The sequence below is a fragment of the Emydura macquarii genome, unplaced genomic scaffold (assembly GCF_026122565.2).
Source record: "Emydura macquarii macquarii isolate MOO-44397 ecotype Brisbane River unplaced genomic scaffold, CSIRO-AGI_Emac_v2 contig_3322, whole genome shotgun sequence".
In the NCBI taxonomy this organism is placed as follows: domain Eukaryota; kingdom Metazoa; phylum Chordata; order Testudines; family Chelidae; genus Emydura; species Emydura macquarii.
The window spans coordinates 749,656-764,146 of NW_027133459.1; the positions used below are offsets into that span (position 1 = coordinate 749,656).

The 14,491-nt window shown below is 61.5% G+C and overlaps 1 protein-coding gene across 1 annotated transcript; it reads left to right on the forward strand.

The window, feature by feature from the left end:
* The first annotated feature begins 170 nt into the window (after positions 1-170).
* LOC137143401 (Fc receptor-like protein 5) lies at positions 171-12,618 on the forward strand. Its single transcript, XM_067533156.1, is given in 15 exon segments — positions 171-272; positions 578-818; positions 1,449-1,571; positions 2,187-2,426; positions 3,022-3,318; positions 3,945-4,178; positions 4,763-5,059; positions 5,905-6,201; positions 6,524-7,102; positions 7,260-7,340; positions 7,343-7,594; positions 8,289-8,384; positions 9,181-9,202; positions 10,439-10,476; positions 12,164-12,618. Coding segments are annotated over 15 exon segments (3,354 nt in total).
* Positions 12,619-14,491: the final 1,873 nt, after the last annotated feature.

Here is a 14,491-nt window from a genome sequence, read left to right on the forward strand (position 1 = left end):
GTCGGGGCAGGGAAGGGGGCACGGGGCCTTTCCTCTCTCCTGGGGCGGCTGCCCACAGCCAGACCCTGAGGGTCTCCTGCCCCTGGCCTGTGCACGGCTGGGACCCTTGGCCTGGGGGGAGCCGTGCCCGAGGGTGCAGGCTGAGGCTGCGGCACAGACCGGGCACCGGGATGGCACCGTTGAACCTGGCACTGCCCCCGGGCCGTGATTTCCTGGCACAGCCGGGAGGAAGGATCCCCTGGCAGCGGGTCGGGGCATGGGGCCGGGGAGACGTGAGGCTGGGTGGGGATCTGGGGCTACCCCGCTGGGCGGGTTGGGGCATCTGCGTTGGACTCACTGTGTGTCCAGACGTCTCTGTGCCCTCGGATCTACCCCCCGACTCCTTTGTTCCCCTGGTTCATCCCTGGATCTGCTCCCCAGCCGCCGCCCACACCCCCTCTGTGCCCCCGGATCCAACCCTGTGTCCCCGCTGTGCCCCCAGATCTAACCCCCTCCCCCTCGATCCCCAGAGGGCTCTGGGCCAAGGAAATCCTTACACCCAATTCTGCGGCTGCACCCGCCGGGTCCCCGGTTCCAGGCCGGCGACACCGTCACCCTGACGTGCTTGGCCCCGCTGCTGGCCGGCCGGCTGGGCTTCTGGTTCTTCCATGGCACGGATCCCGTGCGTGTCGGGGCCTCCTCCGAGACCTCCCGCAGCTACCAGATCCCCAGCCTGGGGCCGGAGCAGGCGGGCAAATACACCTGCCGGTACTGGGTGGAGCAGGGCGGCCAGGAGAGCCCGTCCCGCGAGAGCGACCCCGTCTCCATTGAAGTGATGGGTGAGGCCCCGTTCCCGTGGCATGTGGGGTGGGGGGTGGGGGTCTCTCTCGTGGCCACAAACGCCAGCTGGTTCCCTAGAGAAATGGTGGGGCTGCAGATGAGACGCCCCCCCGCGCCCAAAACCCACCAATCCACTCCGTTCCTCTCCAGCCCCCCAGTGGCACCTGGTGGTACTGCATCCCCAGACCCACTGTTCCCCCCAGTGGTTGCAGGCGGCACTGCAGCCCCAGATTCACCGTGACCCCCCAGTGGTGGCAGGCGGGACTGCACCGGCAGGATGTCGGGCTGGTGAAGGACAATGCGTTGCATGGGTTACCTGCCCTGTGCTGTTTCCCAGGCTGGGGGAGTGACTGGACAGGGGTTGTTGTCTGATTTTATCATTGTTTTCAGGGTCTCACCAGCCCCTTCCACCTTTTCCCTTCCCCCACAGATGTGTCCCCTCTGCCTCTGTTCCAGACCCCTTGCCAGCCCCCACATTCTCTCTGGGCTCCCCAAACCCTGTGTATTACCAAGGGGAGCAGATTAAGCTCAGCTGCTCCGTTCCCGCTGGCGAGGAGGTGACGGGCTACAGATTCTACAGGGGACGAGGGGACCAGCTCCCGGAGGAGCTCCCATCTCCCGCGGGGCAGCCCGGCTGGAGCTGAGGGCTCAGACGGGGGAAGAGGGGCCCTACCCCTGCCGCTACTGGAGAAGTGTGTCTGGGAAGGAGATCCCATCCAGGGAGAGTAACACGGCCTATGTCACGGTGCTGGGTGAGTCTCCCTTGCCGAGGCAGAAAAAGAGCTGGTTTGTTACCTTCCCGCTGGCGGGGCCGATCCAGGGGCAGGGAAACACGAGGTCAACTCAGCTGATCCAGATCACGGTGACATCCCATGATCATTCCTGCAGGTGCTGCCCATAGGTTGAAGGCCTGGGCCCCACAGCCTGCCCCAATGGTGCCCAGGGTCCGAGGTTCCCCCACCCCAATTCACTTTCCCCTGATCCTTGGAGTTCAGCATTCAGCTCCCAGATACTATTGCTCTCTGCCAGCCCCACAGCACTGCCTCCTGGTGCCCCCCAGCACGGCTAGTGGGTTCCTGCCCCCCACATGGAGCGACTGAGTGCTGGTGTCAGCGTGTGCAAGGGGGGCTGGGTGTTAAGGGGGTTCAGAGATGGCCTGTTGGAGGTATCGGGAGTGTGCGGAGGGGCAAACTCACCTTGGGTGGGGGCAGCTCCCCCTCCTCTTGGCGATCCTTTGCCCCTTGGCTGGGCATGTCTCAATCCAAGCTCCCTCCCATTTCCCCTTCCCTCCATCTCTTCTCCCCCAATCCAGCCCCCCAGCGCCCCCACGCTCTCCCTGCACCCCCCACAGCCGTTCTATCTCCCAGGGGAGTGTGTGACACTCAGTTGCTCGGCGCCGCGGGTTGAGAGGTTGCAAGCATACAGGTTCTACCGAGGCCAGGAGGGGAGTATCTTGGAGGAGCTCCCAGCCCCGGATGGGGGCGCCCAGCTGGAGATCGTGGCTGAGATGGGGAACGCCGGGCCCTACACCTGTGTGTACTGGACCCTGCAATCCGGGCGACAGATCCCATCCGAGAGAAGCCGGCCGGTCTCTCTATCAGTGCGAGGTGAGGCCACTGGCCCTGGGGTTGCAGTGTGATATGGGGGTGTCAGCTCTCTGGGGTCTCCCCCACACCCCAGCCCTGGATGCTCCCAGTGCCTGCAAACCACCCTCCGTCCAGCCACCCGTCTGCCTGGCCCCCCCACCCCACATGTGTGTGTCCAGATGCCCCCTTGCCCAAGGCAGCCTGCAATCCTGCCCCACTGTGTTGCAGCAGTGGCCAGGCAGTAACCAGTTTCTGCCCCATTGGGGTGTCAGGAGCATGAGCCATCCCGTGGGGCATTTCAAGGCTGGGATGGGGGCCCTGGGCCGGGAGTTACACATCTCCTGGGGAACCCAGATGACTGGATTGAAACAGGGCCAGTGATGGAGATATCCCCCCCCACACCCCTGCAGCAATTGTCCTGCTGGTTAATCCTCCACCACCTGTTAAAAACCTGCACCTGAATTCGTCCAGTTCCAGCTTCCAGCCATTGGCGCGTTAGGATCCAAACATACCAGGCAGGTCAGACCATTGTCTGCTCCAGTGCCCTGGCTCTGGGTCTTCCTCCCCGTCTCCAGGGGGTCTTTTCCCTACACTGACCCCACTGTCTCTCTTCCAGCCCCCCCAGTGGCCCCCACGCTCTCCCTGCAGCCCCCAGAGCCGTTCTATCTCCAAGGGGAGCGTGTGACACTCAGGTGCTCGGCGCCGGGGGGTGAGAGGCTGCAGGGATACAAGTTCTACCGGGGCCAGGAGAGGCGTATTGTGGAGGAGCTCCCCGCCCCGGATGGGGGCGCCCGGCTGGAGATTGTGGCCAAGATGGGGAATGCTGGGCCCTACACCTGTGGATACTGGACCCTGCAATCCGGGCGACAGATCCCATCCGAGAGAAGCCGGCCGGTGTCTCTATCAGTGCGAGGTGAGGCCCCTGGCCCCGGGGGGTGCAGTGTGATATGGGGGTGTCAGCTCTCTGGGGTCTCCCCACATCCCCAGCATGGGACCCTCCCAGTGCCTGCAAACCACCCTCCATCCAGCCACCCGTCCGCCTGGCTCCCCCCCACCCCACATGTGTGTGTCCAGATGCCCCCTTTCCTGGGGCAGCCGGCAATCCTGCCCCACTGTGTTGTAGCAGCGGCCAGGCCGGAACCAGTTTCTGCCCCATTGGGGTGTCAGGAGCATGAGCTGCCCCATGGGGCGTTTCAAGGCTGGGATGGGGGCCCTGGGCCGGGAGTCACAGATCTCCTTGGGAACCCACATGACTGGATTGAAACAAGGCCAGTGACGGAGACACCCCCCCCACCACACCCCTCCATCAATTGTCCTGGTTAATCCCCCCGTTAAAAACCTGTACCTGAATCGTCCAGTTCCAGCTTCCAGCCGTTGGCGCGTTAGGATCCAAATATACCAGGCAGGTCAGACCTTTGTCTGCTCCTGTGCCCTGGATTATCCCTGGGGCTCCCTCCCAGTCTCCAGAGGGTCTTTCCCCTGCACTGACCCCGCTGCCTCTCTTCCAGCTTCCCCAGCGCCCCCACACTCTCCCTGCAGAGCTGTTCATGCCCCACTTGGCGCCGGAGGGTGAGAGGCTGCAGAGATACAGGTTATACGAGGGCCAGGAGGGGCGTATCGTGGAGGAGCTCCCCGCTGAGGATGGGGGCGCCCGGCTGGAGATCATGGCCGAGTTGGGGAACGCGGGGCCCTACACCTGTGGTTACTGGACCCTGCAATCTGGGCGAGAGATTCTATCCATGGGAAGCCGGCCGGTGTCTCTATCAGTGCGAGGTGAGGCCTCTTATCCTGGGGGGGATGCAGTGTGATACGGGGGTGTCAGCTCTCTGCGGACTTTCCCCACATCTTCCCCGTGCCTGCAAACCTCACCCCCATCCTGCCACCCGTCTCCCTGGCCCCTCTGCCCCCCATATGCATGGTCTGGTGGACCCCTCACCCCAGGGCAGCCGGCAATCCTGTCCCACTGTGTTGCAGCTGCCCCCCAGCAGGAGTCAGTTCCTGTCCCCACTGGGGTGTCCGGAGCATGTGCCGCCCCGAAGGGTGTTTTACAGGCCGGGAAGGGGGCCCCGGGCCGGGCGTCTCAGATGTTTTAGGGAACCTGCCCAGCTGCATTGAAACATGGTCAGTGATGGAAATTCCCCCTCGCCCCCGACGCCCATCGATCAATTGTCCCGCTGGTTAATCCGCTCCCACCTCCGATTCAAAACCTGCACCTGAATTCGTCCAGTTCCAGCTTCCAGCCGTTGGCGCGCTAGACTTTGTCTGCTCCAGTGCCCTGGATTATCCAGTCTCTGGGTCTCCCTCTCCCCACTCCAGGGGGTCTCCCTCCAGCACTGACCCTGTTGCCTCACTTCCAGCCCCCCCGCCAGCCCCCACGCTCTCTCTGGACCCTCCACACGCCGTGTATCTCCCAGGGGAACGGGTTCACCTCAGCTGCTCGGCCCCCGGGGATGAGGATGTGACGGGCTACGGATTCTACATGGCACGGCCGGAGCAGGTCGCTGAGGAGCTGCCCCCGAGCCGGGGGGGACCCCAGCTGGAGATCCAGGCTGAGATGGGGGACGAGGGGCCGTACACCTGCCGGTACTGGAGCAGGGTATCGGGGCGAGAGATCCCCTCCGGGCTGAGCCGGCCCATCGCTGTAGCTGTGACGGGTGAGGCTGTCCTGCAGGTGCTGGCGGGGAGCGCGGGAGGTGTCCGGGTCCCCCCTCCTGATCTCCCCCACTCAGCTTCCCGCAGGCCGTGGCTGGTGTCCCAGGATGTGTGGCGGGGCTGTAACGCCAGAGACCTCCCAGCCAGGCCCCTGCCCCCTTGCCCCTCCTCGCCCTGCGTGGGGACAAAGATCCGGACGCGGGACAGAAGTGGGGAGTGATGGAAATGGGGGGTGGGGATTTAACCTGTGAAGTGCCAGGTCCTGCCCATGGGAACTCACCCCAGATTGGGGCTCTGAGCCGGGCCCAGCCCCTGTAGGAGGGATCCCAGCAGGCGTGAGGGGCCGAGCAGGGCTGGTGGGACACGCCTGGGACGGGGGACCCAGTCTGAGAACAGGCCTGGCCCTGCGGGAATTATTCAAGCCCGAGGACAACTCCGAGATCTCCCACCTCCCGGACCCACATGGGACCCCCGCACTGTCCCCTTCTGACCCATCACTTCCCAGCCTCCCCTGGCTGCCCCGTGATGGCCCCCAGAGCCAACCAGCAGGAAGTGCCAGTGGAACATAATGCACAGATGTGGGGAGGGGCTGTGGGAGGTGACCCGGGGGTCTGGACCCAGCTGCTCCTACACCCTGCCCCACGGCCAGTGACGTGGGACATGGTCACAGCCTCACCTCTGCACTGGCCCCCCAGGGCAGCTGGGCTGCAGGGTGAATGGGGAAAATTAGGGAGCGGACTGGGGGCCCAGACGCACTGGGTGGGCAGGTCCCCGTCTCTGGGCTCACTGGCTAATGAGCTGGGGGGTGTCAGTCTCAGCTGTTTCTCTTCCTCTCCCTCCACCCCAGAGCCGCCCCCCGCCCCCCGGCTGGCGCTGGCTCCCTGGCACCCCGTGTATGTCCCGGGAGAGCAGGTGACCCCCCGGTGCCAGGCTCCCCGGGGGCAGGAGGCAGCTGGATACAGATTCCAGGGGCAGCGAGGGTGGCTGGAGCCGGATGGGGTCCCAGAGCCGACGGGAGGCGCCCGGCTGGATCTCAGGGTTGCCGTGGGGCCGGCCGGGCCCTACGTCTGCACGTACTGGACCCTGCGCTCCAGGCGGGAGGTGTCATCCGGGCAGAGCCGGCCCATCTCCGTGCCTGTGACGGGTGAGCCCGGTCGGGTCTCTGGCATCCCATGCCCTGCGCCCTGGAGTGGCTGTGGGAATGACCCCCCCCACTGAGCCCCATAGCGGGCTGGGGCAGGGGGAAAGGGCAGCTGCGGAGGAGCCAAAGGGGGCACAGAAACAGGGATGGGGCTCGCTGGAGGTGGGGAAGGAGGAGAAAGCTTTGGCTCATCGGGGGCAGGACACCCTGGACCAGCCGCTGGCAGGTGTAGGGGGGCAAAGAGCCAAACCTCTGCAGCTCCCCCCGGGGCACTGGGAGACCCTCTGCAGAGGGAGGCCGAGACTGATGCTCGTTTCCCCCCCAGATCGTCCCGGGAGCCCCTCGGTGTCCGTGTCTCCGGATTATCCGGCCTACGTGTCTGGGGAGAGGGTGGAAATTCAGTGCTTAGCCCCCCCCGGTGCCTCCCCCGCGCAATACGAGTTTTATGAGACCGGGGAGCCCCTCGGACCTCGGCCGGGAAACGCCTCGTCCTGGCAGACGGATCTTCCCGCCCGTGGCAGCGGGAACGTCACCCTGTCCTACTCCTGCGTCTACACGCAGCTGGTCCAGGGGTGGCCGGTCCCCTCCGATGCCAGCGACGCCATCTCCCTGACCGTGTTCCCGGCACTGGTCCCCCCGGCCCTGCGGCTCAGCCCCCCCCAGCCGCTCTACGTGACGGGCGAGACGGTGACTGTCGAGTGCCTCCTCCCCCCGGGGCCCCACCTCGCCCGGGCCCACACGGTGCTCAAAGACGGGCACCCCCTGCTGGAGACGTCCGGGCCCCCAGCCGTCCTGAACGTCTCCCCCAGCGACAGCGGGAACTACAGCTGTGGGTACAACACGGAGCTATGGGGGCGACGCCTCCCATCACCCCCCAGCCGGCCGGTGCCGCTGGGTGTCATTGGTACGGACCCCCCAGCACCCATTGTGCAGAACAGCCCCCCTTCCCTGCCCCCACCCTCTGCTGCCCCCTAGTGCCCATTATACAGTATAGCCACCCCTTCCTCACCCCACAGTGCTCTGCTTCCCCTGCTGACCTCCCCCCTTTGCTGCCCCCTCAGATCCCCCTCCCCGGCCAGCGCTGAGCGTGGATCCCCCGACCGGAGCGGTGAGCAAAGGGCTCCCTCTGCACATCACCTGCACGGCCCTGGGGACGCCAGCGAGCGGAGGTTTCACTTCTACAAGGATGGAGCTGAGATGGTCCCCGGGGCTGCGGGGTCTGAGATCAGCACCACGCAGCCCGGCACCGGCACGAGGGACGGCTCGGTGCTCAGGTTCCCGTGGGCCGGTCCCGACAGCGCCGGGGAATTCACCTGCGGGTACGAGGAGAACGTGGCGGGAAGGTGGATCCCGTCGCCCAGCAGCCAGGCCGTGAACATCACCGTGACAGGGAAAGGTACGTCTACACTTCACACTAAGCCCAGGTCTCACTCTGGTTTGAACTCCCACCGCCCTTTTCCGTCCAGACAGACTCGGGTCAGCAAGCGCTCTGGAACCAGGTCCTGGGACCTGCTGGGGTGGGGGTCCGTACTCGGGTTCACGCCCGGTCCCTTTGCAGTGTGGAAACGGCTCAAGCCACGGAGGTGACGCAGTGTGGTGAAAGAGTCCCAGCAGGGGCCGAGAAACACCTAGTCTGCCCACCCGGGTCCGGCACGCCTGGCTTGACAACCCTGTGGGGACGTCCACCCCCAAATCGCCAGGCAAGCTGCTTCCCGGGGGAGAAATCAGAGCCAGTCTTCCCACCCCGGAGATGGAGCACGAGGCGTGGAGGGAGACGGAGCCCAGCTCTCCAGATGGCGACCAGATGTCCTGATTTTATGGGGACTGTCCCAATATTCGGGGCTTTTTCTTACAGGGACTCTGCTAACTCGCCACCCCCTGTCCTGATTTTTCACACGTCCCGTCTGGTCACCCTCGCTCTGGCGGGATTTACGACCGTACTCCTTGGGGTGCGGCTCCTGCGTCTGACCCGCCAAGGGCTAGAAAACACCTCCATCGAGGGAGTGCGGTGAACTGCCCCTGTGTGCCGGCAGCGGGTGCAAAACACCCCTCGTTTGCTGGCAGCTCACCCGTCCCCTTCTCGTCAGCAGCCCGGCCTCCGCTGATCCACCTGACGGTCTGGCGTGTTGGGGCTGCAGCCGTGTTCCCCTTGCTGCTTTTCATCTGCCTCTGCAGCAGAAATAAAGGTACTTCTGGGGTGAAAGACCAGGATGAGCAGGGGAAGCTGGGTCTCCTGCCTAGGGGCCCTGAATTGCTGGGAGCGAGGGAGCTGGGACTGGGGAGTCGGGGGAGATCCAACAGGCCTTGATTAATGATCATGCCTGGATGTCACCTGGTGCAGAGCTCAAAGCGCTTGATAGAGGAGATCAGTATCCGATCCCCCCTTCCGCGGATAGGTGGGCTGGTGGCACGTTTCAGGTGGGCTGTGTCTGTGAGCAGGGGGTTGGACTAGACACCTCCCGAGGTCCCTTCCCACCCTGATCTTCTCTGATCCTCTGACCCCATGAGATGCAATCTGGAGCCAATGCTTTATGAACACGCTACCGTGTCCTCACCACGGCATTTCTCACCCCAGCGTCCAGCCTCGTCCAGTCCAAAGCCAGGGCGCTGGTCCTTTCAGTGATGGGCGGCCGCTTGGCCTGAGTCTTTTGCTTGCACACAGGCCAGGCCATTGCCTCTTTGCCCAGCGGTCTCCGCAGAAGCCGTGGGGTCCCTTTGGAAACCCCCAGCCTGCATTTACTCCAGGCAGACAACAGCAGCTGTCTCCGGGACCATGCACTGCGACCGGCTCAGCTCTCAGCCTCCCCCCCTTCTCGGGTGGTGGGTTTCACGCCCCACAGGCTTGGAGCACGATGTCCTACGTTGCTCTAAAATTGCTCCCCGGTCAGCCAGCCGCAGGGCTCCCACCTCGCAGTCTGGGCAGCTACCCACTAGGCCATGCTGCCTCCTGTTTAACTGCTCTATTTCCTCTTCTCTTCGCAGACGGCGTCACGGCACCCACACAGTAAGTTACCCCAACTCCACAGACCGATTCACCCCCGTCCCACGGGGACTGGGTCTGTCCATCCCTCGCAGGCTGTCTGTGCCTGCCCTGGCCCATCCCCCTCGTCATCTGGGGGTGGAACGGGAACGGCTGCCCCAGCTCGATATGTAACCGGGGTAAATTTCCTAGGTCCCCAACGTTAAATCTCTTGTAATCTAATCGACACAGCCCCTATCTCCCCTAGGCCAAGGTGGGAGGATCTTCATTGAAGGTCTGGCTGATTTCGATTTTCATTGTTCTATCCTTTAAATGGGGAATGTCGATGGTTATTTTTAAGCCCCCTTCCCGCCCCCAGTTTCTCTCCCTATAAAATCTCACAGCGGCGGGAAATTCCGAAGGGGACTGGATGAATTATTTAAGGACAGGAGACGTTGAAATGCAAAACAGCCGCAGCTGGGTAGCCACTCAAACAATTTTCCAATGGCCCACGTCCCAATATACAAAGTCAATATCCTTAAAGCAAACTAATACATTCTCAAGCAGCATTTTTCTTACTTCGCCTCTATGTAAATTACAATGATCATGGATGGAGTTTTTCAGGGGAGTTGATTTGCGTGTGTCCGGCAAAATTGACGTTTGCCGTTCGTTCCTGATGAAGAACAAATCCTCCCAAGCCCATGAATGAATGACAGAGAACACGGGGGGAATGTATGAGTTTAAGAGGCAATGGATGAGAGAGAGACTGGTGAGACAGAGAACGAAAGACGGAGACAGAAAGGGGTCAGGAAGGAAGAAAGGAAGTAGAAAAGATGGTGGAGAGACAGAGAAAAAAGTGTGAAAAATGGAATCAAAAAGAGAACAGATAAGTGAATATGAGAAAGGAAGCATGAATAGAAAAGAAGAGGAGATATTGAGAAAGAAAGAAAGAAAGAAAGAAAGAAAGGAAGAGACGTTGAATAATGGAGGGTATGAAAGAGGAAATGAATGAATGAATGAAAGGAAGAGACGTTGTATAAAGGAGGGAATGAAGAACAAACGAAGGAAGGACGCAGCAGGTGATGAATGAGAGAGAACAGATGAATGCAGAAAACAAAAGCTGCAGCCCAGCATATTCAGGGCTACATAAACCTCGCCTCGCCCACCCACCTACTCTATCCCCAGGCCCATTGCTCCAATGATCCTAGAGCTTCCTGCCCTGGGACCAGAACCCCCAGCGCAACCTGCCCCACCACTGATCTTTGGCTTTCTTTCTTCCAGGCCTGTATACATTAACATACCCTCCGGGGCTGGTAGAGGTAAGTAACGCCCACCCAGGCGCCCCACGTGGGATGGAGACAAGTACACCACAGGTGGGGGCCATGGGGTCTGGAACACTGGGGTCGGGGGGTGGGGCACTGGCTTCCCCTGGTGCATGGGACAGGAGGGGTCTGATGGGCACCTCCCCTTTAAAAGAGGAATTTCTGAATGCCAGACTCTGGCTTCCTTGTGGGTAACTCTAAGGTGAGGTCACCCCCTAGGGGTTAAAGGTGGGAAATGCGGCGTGGAGGAGACATTCACCCTCCTTGTCCCCGGGGAGACCAGGTGCTGGGGGCCGGGGCGGCTGATCTGTTATGTGATTAGTTCTGCAGGAACGGAGCCGTGATGGACGGGTCTAGCGGGCGACCCACAACTGGGCGGCTCTGCCCAGCCCCCCTAGGGGGAAGCCCCTAGTGGGTCGAAACCCCCAGGAAAGGGGCGAGAGAGAAGAGGATGCAGATTCCAGGGTAGGGTGCAACTCCTTGGAAAGATCGTGGAGAGGCAGTGCCCCCTTTCTCAGCCTCCCACCGAGTTCCTGGAAGCACAACACCCCCTGGCTGACACGAACCTCTGGCTTTTCTTTCCTAGGCGAGCATTACCGTCTATTCCATGCCGACTTCCCCCAGCTCCATGGCACAGCAGAGCGGAGGAAATTCAGAGGCCGTGGTGTAGAGCAACATCCCTGCCTGATCACGGCTCCCGTGCCCAACCCAGCCCTTTCCCGGCCAGTGAGAATGGCCCTCCTTGTGCCTCTGCCCCCAAGCCTCCATAGTATCGCAGGGCTGGAAGGGACCTCGAGAGGTCATTTGGTCCAGTCCCCTGCACTCAGGGCAGGACTAAGTGATATCTTGACTCTCCCTGACAGGTGTTTGTCTAACCTGCTCTTAACAATATCCAAGGATGGAGCTTCCACAACCTCCCCGGGCAATTTATTCCAGTGATTAACCCTGACAGTCAGGAAGTTTTTCCTAATGTCCAACCTAAACCGCCCTAGCTGCTGTTTAAGCCCATTGCTGCTTGTCCTGTCCTCAGCGGTTAAGAAGAACAATTTTTCTCCCTCCTCATTGTAAAGACCTTTTATGTACTTGAAAGCAGTTATCACGTCCCCTCTGTCTGCTCTTCTCCAGGTGAAACAAACCCAGGTCTTTCAGTCTTGGCTCATAGGTCCTGTTTTCTAGCCCTTTAATCCTTTTTGTTGCTCTTCTCTGGACTTTCTCCAATTTGCCCACGTCTTTCCTGAAATGTGGCACCCAGAACTGGACCCAATTCTCCAGCTGAGGTCTAATCAGCGCGGAGCAGAGCGGAAGAATTACCACTCATGTGTTACATACAACACTCCTGCTAACACATCCCAGAGTCATGTTTGCTTTTTTTGCAATAGAATTACACTATTGACTCGTGTAGGAAGGTGCAGTGGCCTTCCTCTGAGCCTGGGCCCGCGGAAGGGCCGCAGGCACCCAATCAGACTCTAGACCCGCCGGCAGTCTGCCCGGCAACCAGGCAGCTGGGCCCCGATAGGTCCGGCCGGGCGGCCAACCCGGCAGCAGGGGGGCGGAGCCTTAGGGAGGGCGGCAGCCTTAAAAAGCAGGCCCTGCAGCTCAGAAAGGAGAAGGCTGCCGGCGGAGGCAGATGCACGGCCTCGCCGGCTGCAGCCAGGGGCTGAACCACGCCCGGCCTCCGCCTCAGATAAGCCTCTCCCAGCCTTGAAGCCCCTGGAGCGACGCCGGCAAGCCATCTCGAAGGCCTGGGTCGGGCCTCCGGGCCCCCTGGACTGGTCGAGGCCTGCAAGCCCAAAACGCTGGGCCCATCCACAGGCCCGCAGCGGCTGGGACGAGCCCCCTGAACCGGCGAGCTGGGAGTTCCGCCCGGAAGCTGGTTCAGACTTGGAGGAGCTGCCAGACACCCAACCCCTGGAGGCAGGACCCAACCTGGAGGAGTTGCCGGAGGCTGAACCCTATTCCCCGCCCAGCGATCTGGAGGAGCTTCCCCTCACCGAGGAGCTTCCCAGTCTACCCCCCGTGGACGCCGAAGGACTGACTGGCCTACCCCGGGCGGTGTACCCCGAGGAGCCGACGGACACAGGTACCGGGGAACCTGGGGAGGAAGGAGCCCAGGGACAGCCAGAGGCATGGCTGTACTAGGGGTAACGCCCAGTCGGCATGTTGCGGCAGGAGCCCCGCCGACTGAGTGGCAACACCCGTGCCACTGCTAGGGCCCTGGGCTGGGACGCAGTGGAGTTGGGTGGGCCTGCGTCCCCCTCCCCTCCCCCCGATCCTGGCCAATCCCCCAAGAAGCGAATAGCGTCCTACACACCCACTTAACTCCTTGCTCGCCCTCCCCGCCCTGCCTGAGGGCCGGGGCGGAAACTCCTCGCTCGCTCGCCCGCCCGCCCTGCCTGAGGGCCGGGGCGAAAGACTCCTTGCTCGCCCGCCCCGCCCTGCCTGAGGGCCGGGGCGAAAGACTGCAAAAACTAATATTCCCCTGTCGAAATAGGAAGGCGCAGTGGCCTTCCGCCGAACCTGGGCCCGCGGAAGGGCTGCCAGGACTGGACTGGGCCGGAGCCCATCCTACAACTCATATTTAGCTTGTGGTCCGCTATGACCCCCAGATCCCTTTCCGCAGCACTCCTTGGTATTGTCTGCAGTAAGTGTACTCTCTATGCCTTTATCGAAATCACTGATGAAAATATTGAACAGAACCGGACCCAGAACTGAGCCCTGTGGAACCCCACGCGTGATGCCCTTCCTGCATGGCTGTGAACCACTGATAACTACTCTCTGAAAATGGTTTTACGACCAGTTTTGCACCCACCTTATAGTAGCTCCATCTAGGTTGTATTTCCCTAGTTTGTTTAAGAGAAGTTCAGGCAAGACAGTTCAAAAGCCTTGCTTAAGTCAAGATATACCACATCTACCGCTTCCCCCCCACCCACAAGGTTTGTTACTCTGTCAAAGGAAGCTATCGGGTTGGTTTGACATCATTTGTTCTTGGCAAATCTGTGCTGACTGTTACTTATCACCTTATTTTCTTTTAGCTGTTTGCAAACTGATTGCTTCATTCTTTGCTCCATTATCTCTCCGGATAAAGAAGTGAAGCTTAGCCAGTGGGATGCAGGACTCTGGGGTTCAATTTTCCCCGCCACTGCGTTGTTGTGCCTCGGTTTCCCCTGTTTACCAATTCGGGGTTGTGCACCTCTGTGACCCAGGGCAGGTCAGAGAATGCGAGGCTCAGGTCAAAGTGGGGGCGGGGAGGCACTGCAGGGTGAAATGCCGCCCTCCTCCCGCTGCGAAGAGGAAGGTCTCCAATGGGGCGGATGGGGTGGGGGCAGGGAGAGAACAGAAATGATCAATCACCTCTGCGACCGCAGTGGCGCTGGTTGCTTCCTCTTGGCTGCCCCGCTTGGTGCGTCAACTGGCTCTGCAGCGCAGGCCACGGTGCCCCAGGCCTGTGCCCCCTGCCTGCTCTGGGATTAAAGGATCGACATACACCCCACGCTGGGTCTCCTTCCTGCTCTGACCCCCCAGCGATGGCTTCCCCCCTGGCGTTCACCCCCTCTCCCACCCACTGTGCAGCGGGCACAGAAGGGAAGGTCTGTGCGGTCCCGTGTGAGATGATCCCATGAGCGAACCAGAGACCCGACCCGCAGCCGCAGCAAAACCAGATGCCTCTGGGCATCCAGAGACCTTCCTCCCGTTTTTAAAGGGGCTGATGGGCCATTTTCTCCCCCCCCCCAGCAGTCTCTGCTCTACAGCTCCACACCTGCCCGTCCCCCCCCAGTTCTTCCCAGCCCTCGCTTCCGCTTCCCCCTCCTCACTAAATCCACCCGCCCCAAAAAATCACGCCGGTGGCCGCCACTGCACTGATCGCTCTACTTGCCCTCAGAGTGTCCGGCCCCTTCCCGCCGCCCTGCTATTGTGTGTCCCTGCTGGAGGGGATTTGCTCTACACTCTGTGTGTATGTGTCTGTGTATCCTTGCTACCATGTGTGTAATATAAAGCAGGGTCCAGCAGATCA